The sequence below is a fragment of the Dipteris shenzhenensis genome, chromosome 16, assembly GCF_047967505.1.
Source record: "Dipteris shenzhenensis isolate YYH24624 ecotype China chromosome 16, Dip_SZ_1.0, whole genome shotgun sequence".
NCBI classification, from domain to species: Eukaryota; Viridiplantae; Streptophyta; class Polypodiopsida; order Gleicheniales; family Dipteridaceae; genus Dipteris; species Dipteris shenzhenensis.
The window spans coordinates 48,205,899-48,212,213 of record NC_141611.1 but is presented as its reverse complement, the minus strand read 5'-3'; the positions used below and the strand labels follow the sequence as shown (position 1 = coordinate 48,212,213).

General features: G+C 41.6%; 1 protein-coding gene across 1 annotated transcript; it reads right to left on the bottom strand.

Moving 5' to 3' along the window:
• Window positions 1–1,072: 1,072 nt before the first annotated feature.
• LOC147893065 (uncharacterized) lies at window positions 1,073–4,959 on the bottom strand. The gene is made up of 3 exons (XM_087387524.1): window positions 2,945–4,959; window positions 1,693–2,844; window positions 1,073–1,508 (listed from the first exon to the last, which is right to left on the bottom strand). The coding sequence occupies exons 1-3, from the start codon at window positions 4,890–4,892 to the stop codon at window positions 1,126–1,128; spliced, it is 3,483 nt and encodes a 1,160-aa protein (XP_087243650.1). The 5' UTR covers window positions 4,893–4,959; the 3' UTR covers window positions 1,073–1,125.
• Window positions 4,960–6,315: the final 1,356 nt, after the last annotated feature.

The following is a 6,315-nucleotide window of genomic DNA, read 5'->3' as shown; positions in this document are numbered from 1 at the left end:
CAATATAAAATAAGACTTTTGTTATGAGTTTCCTAGCATTTTTCTTTAAAAATATCAAAATACATTTCAAAAATGATTAAATCCATTATTCATACATAGAGATTTGGAATCTTGTTTTTATATCAATTTCTAAGGAAGTACAAATACATAAAAATTGATTGCACAATCAATTCATTATGATTTTCTATATTCCAATAAGTGGATGCTAGAACACTTTAGAGAACTCAAGAACAAGTTTCTAGATGTTAACTTTATCAAAAATATATATAAAAACACACTCTAATATCCTTAGCATTATTTGAGTGAATGATAAAGAAATTTATGTCTTGTTTATTTGGTGACAAATACATTATGAAAATTCCTCAAACATTTAGAGAGAGTTGAAACACTTGAATGGAACTACAAAATGGATTCCACTGATTATTGTCTAATAAAGTTAATTATAAACATTTTTTCATTAAAATTCTAATCCAAATATCTACTCCAAGGTCAACTATTTGTTGTGCATGCATATTGTAGTTGAAAGGAACACATTCTAAAAGTATTTCAAAGTGCATTGAATCAAATTCACTCAACCAATATTTGAACAAATCATTTGATAGGCATTACAAAGTGATACCGCATAGAAAATGTAACTACACTAAATCATAACATCAGAGATTGTTTTAATGATATAAAGATGAAATTGCATGCACAATGTCATTCTCTTTAAACATAGGAAGCATATGCTACCTGAGAAACACCTTTATAAAACTTGTGTGAGAGTTTAAATATAATATTTTCTCACAAGTAAAGTTTATTGGGGACTTTAATAGACATATGCAATAAATACCATCTCAAAGCAACACCTTGCTTAATCACACGCCAAAAAATGGTTACTTTGTCATCCGCTAGTTACAAGCTGCAGTAATATGACTTTCGATCATGAACAAGGATCAAATGACTTCACTCAAAAAACAAGGAGACCTGAGCAATGGACTTGAACAAGGAGACTACCTCACTCAACACAATAGGTAGCACAAACATATAGCTTAATTATACATGGCCAAAAAAGCAGCGGATAACACTTAACCAATTTACTACCAATGCTAAAGTCTTATCTTTGGCGCAAACACTCAAATCTACTTAATTTCCGAATTGTCCATTGTGGCTGATTGTGGCTTGATCCGCCCATTCTCTCTTTATTGCCGCAAGAGTGGAGAGGACAGTGTTCATGGTGGGGCGAGAAGAAGGCTCCTTTACTGTGCATGATAAACCTAGTTTCACCAAAGTCTCTGCTTTAGTAATAATGTAAGCATTTGCATGACCATAGCTTAATATTCCCGGATCTAGCACTTCCTGGAGTTCTTCCCTCTGTAGGGCATTGGAAACCCACTCTGCCAGCGTCCATCCTTCCCTAAATATCCCCTTATCATCCGTTGGCCTCCTCCCAGTCACCGCCTCCAACACCACAATCCCGAAGCTGTACACATCTCCTACACAGCTCACTTCTCTCGTGTACCCATATTCTGCATAATTCCATTGCATTAGTATGATCACGCATATTGACAAGGTTCCAATATACAACATTCGAAAGAAAGCATAGAGGTGATCAACTTAGAGTAGATGGCTGCAAAATATGAACTTGTAGCACCCGATTATGGAGCAGAAGAGATCATCAACATATAAATTAATGCTTGCAGTCTTACGTACCTGGCGGTATATAGCCCACCGAACCTCTGAGCATAAGGGATGCTGATACTTGCTGATCTCCATCCTCATCTGACAAAATTCTGCAAATCCCAAAATCACAAACACGTGCTACCTGCTGATTCTCGTCCAGAAGAATATTACTTGGCTTCAGATCACAATGCACTATCACTCCTTCAGGGCACTCGTAATGCAAATACGTTAGAGCTTGCGCAACATCGATCATGATGCTGAGCCTCTTTTCCAGCGTGAGAGGCATGCCAGACGTGTTTTCGTGAAGCAACACATCCAAACTGCCTCCCTTCATAAGCTCCAAGATGACTGCCTTCATGTCCAGATTGATGCAACAGCCCAGCACTCTCACGATGTTGCGATGACGCACTTGGGCGAGCGTATGGATTTCTCGAAGGAACCTTGTCTCGTCAGCTGCATTTGCGCTCGCACTCAAAACTTTAACTGCCACTTCTGACCGGTCCCCAGACAAAACGGCTTTGTATACGCTACTGGAACTCCCTCTTCCAATAAGGTGATCTTCATGGAAGAAGTTAGTAAATTGATTAAGTTCTTGGGTCGTAAGCTTTAGCAGCTGCCGTTCTCGCGAAAGTATCGATGCAGATAGGGCGGTAGATACGTGAATCGCATTACGAGATCGTCTACAATAAAAGGACATGGATACGGCTGCAAGGATCGCTGTCAATGCGCTTACAATGGGTAAAATTATGCGGAAAATGAGATTTGCTGATTTATTACCACTCTCCGATCGTGCCTCACATGATTTGTTAATTACATTGTATCCACAAAGCCGTGGATTTCCCTGCAGAAAACTGAGAGACGAATTCCCGAAAGGAAAGGTGTCAGGGACCAAGCCTTGCAATTGATTATAAGAAAGATTTAATTTTTGTAGAGATCTTAGGCCTTCAAAACTGTGAGGGAGAGTGCCCGTAAGCTTATTATCAGAGAGATCCATATAAAGAAGCTGAACGCAGTTTCCCAAGGCGTCAGGAATACTCCCTTGTAACTCATTGTTTGACAAGTCCAAAACTTGGAGGACAGTAATAGATCCTAGATGTGAGGGTATGAACCCACTCAATAAATTATTAGAGAGACTCAAATAAGTAAGACCTCTCAAACTGCCAATATTCCCCGGAATTGCACCTGCATCATGTGAATGAGGCGTGTCAGCTTATTTTGCTTACGAATTCGATCCCGTAAGACTCTGAAAGGGACATCAGGTAGGGAAGACGTTCACCGTTACCTGTGAGATTATTGTTGGAAAGTTCCATAGTAAGCAGCTGTATCCAGTTTCCAAGGTTGTTTGGAATCGACCCATTCAGCATGTTACCGCCCAGTTGCAATCTTAAAAGAGCAAGATCGCCCAACGACGCAGGAATTGGGCCATTCAAGGAGCAATCGGGTAATTCGAGGATCACCAGTTGTGTGCATCGGTTTAGTGTCACTGGTATGGTTCCCGTTATCCCTTTGTTACCACCAAGAACCAGAGCTTGCAGTTCTGTCAAATTGGTGATGTGAGGTGGAAACTCTCCTTCCAACATGTTTAATCCTAAGTAGAGGCCCTGGAGATGTGGAGGTCCGACGATTCCGAATTCTACAGGCACAGGGCCTGAGATAAGATTGGCCGTTAGGGAAATGAGACGAAGATTGTTTAAAGCAGCCAGGCCTCCAGGTAAAGGGCCCGTTAAGTTATTAAAGGCTCCTGTTAAAATAAGAAGACTGCTGCAGTTTGCCAGGCTTGGGGGAAGGGAACCGACAAGAAAATTGTCATGGAAAGTGAGACCTTGAAGCAACTGTAGGCGTCCCCATTCGGGTGGAATTCGACCAGTGAGCTTATTTGTCGAAACCTCCAGCGCCCACAGCAGAGAGCAGTTGGACAAAGCAGCCGGTAAAAAGCCATGTAGACGGTTCTGGAACAGAAAGAGCTCTTGCAGCCGACTCATTTGCCCAAATTCCTGGGGAATGGTACCTGTGAAGAAATTCCGATCCAGGGCAATATCCTCCATGGACGTAGAGAGGTTACGAATGGGGGAAATGGAGCCAGTCATGCTGTTCATGGAGAGATACAAGCTGAAAAGTTGGGAAAGCTGTTGGAATGTTTCTGGTATGAAGCCAGTCAAATTATTAAAAGACAGGTCTAGCAAAGCAATACTCGTGCAGTTGGACAAACTGCGAGGGACATTCCCGGAGAGAAAATTGAATTGTAATGTAAGAGAGATGAGCTGCTTGAGTTGACCCAACTCCGGGGGCACGGCTTGGGTGAAAGCATTGCGGCTAAGATTGAGGTACATGAGAGATGTGCAGTTTGCCAGGGCCATAGGAATGCTTCCGCTTAGCTTGTTGTCGTCTAGAGAAAGACGTTGTAGAAGGGAAAGCTTCTCTAAGTTCTGGACATGGATATTTCCCTCCAGCTCGTTAGAGCTAAGACGCAACTGTGTGAGAGCCGTGCAGTTAGCAATAGATGCAGGAATTTGGCCGCGGATAAGATTGTTGTGTAGGTCCAGCAACTGCAATTGTGCCAATGTGCCCAGCTCGTCAGGGAGAGTCCCAGAAAGAGAGTTGTCAGAGGCAACCAAGAAAACAAGGTGACTGCAGTTCCCAAGGGAAGCCGGTATCATCCCGCTCAAACTGTTGCGACTTATAGAGAGCTCAGATAGCCGGGAACAAGAGCCCAGCTGCTGTGGAAGGACTCCTGACAACCCATTGTCGATCAAGCGCAGGGATGACAGTTGGGCGATCAACTGAGAAGGAATCGGTCCAGAAAGATGGTTATGGCTGAGGTCTAGAGAATGGAGGAGGAAGCAGCGACCCAATTGCGGGGGAATGGAGCCAGAGAAGTTATTGGAAGATAGGTTAAGGAGTTGAAGATGGGAGAGGTTGCCGAGGGAGGGGTGCATGAATCCAAGGAGCTGGAGGGAGGGGAGTGAGAGGGTGATTACCTGGTGGAGTTGGTTGCAAGAGACACCCAACCAGCTGCAATGTTCAATATTACTGTTGTTCTTACGAGCAGTATATACCCACGAGTTGGTGATTGCGTGCGTTGGATCATGAGAGATGGCGTGCTTGAATGAGAGGAGGGCATTTCGTTCACGAAGCAGCAATTCATGAGACGCTGCTGCCGCCATAGCTGCCCAGATCTCAAGAACCGTGATGAAGAGGAGCAGCTGCTTGTTACAAGCTGGGATTGCCATCGCTGCTGATAATTTGTATCTCCGCGGATATATATGTGCAAAGATGATGATGAACAAAGCCTCACAAATTTCAGTACACAAGAACGAACTCAAGCCTAAATTCAGGATCAGAGCTTCAAGTTTGGCCTGCCCTGTGTAGGCCTTAGTGAAGGCTAAGGTCTTGGAGATGGGCAAAATTCGAAATTTGTTTTTGTTTTTATTAGTGCCTGGTTTTTGTATTTTATGATCGATTGAGGGCACGTGACCCACCTATTCCTCCCTCTTTCAAGCCTCTCTCTCCACCCTCTTTTCCTTAGTGCACATCCATTCAAGGCAGGCCACTTGAACGTCTATTCCTTAGCGCACATCGAGTCAAGGCAAGTCACAAGGTCTATTCCTCCCTCTTTCAAGCCTCTCTCTCTCTCTCTCTCTCTCTCTCTCTCCACCCTCTTTTCCTTAGTGGGCATCCATTTAAGGCAGGCCACTTGAACGATGTTCACCTTGTTCGTTTCTTTGATTGACTGGTTCTTGGGCATTTGGGAGTGCCTATCAATGAGATAACAACTCGTGACCAAATTTATCAATGGTAAATACCATGTAACATGAAGTTAAAATTACTCGCACTTCTTCATATTTAAGTTTTTCTATACTTAGTTTCATCCTTTGTCTATTTTTATAACAGTTGGATTACTTTAATCCAAGCGTTGATATTTTGTCCACTTTTTGAAAAAAAAACAATGTCGAGTCACGGACTCTAGAAGACTCTAGAATAAATAACAATGTTGAGTCAAGGACTCTACGGGACACTAGAGTAAATATGTCTAGACCATAGACTTTGTAACACGTTTCTTTCTCAACCATGGTAACAAAATTTGAAAACAAGGCTTTGATTTCGATAGATAAACCCAACTAACTCTAAGCTTAGTAATCAATAAAGGTTATGAAATCAAGATTCTTTCCTATAATGATGGCATCCGCATTGGACCACATAGATCACAAATAGCCACATCTATTTGTATAACCATTGGATTTCTTTATGAATCAAAGGGTTTTAAAACAACCACGTGTCTATTTGTATAACAGTTGGATTTCATTAATCCAAGGGTTGATATTTTGTCTACTTTTTGAAAAAAGGCAACGTTAAATCAAGGGACATTAGAAAAAGTATGTCTAGACCATATAGAGGGCCTACACTTTTCTTTTTTTCAAAGTCTACAATCAAGACATAAATATGCCTAGACCATGGACTTTGAAAAAAAAATATTGAGTCACGGACTCTAGAATAAATTACAATGTTGGATCAAATGACTCTAGAATAAAAATGTGTAGATCATAGAATTTGTGACATGTTTCTTTCTCAACCATGATAACAAAATGAAAACAAGATTTTGATTTGGATAGATAAACCCAAGTAAACCTAAGAATAGCAATCAATAAAGGTTAC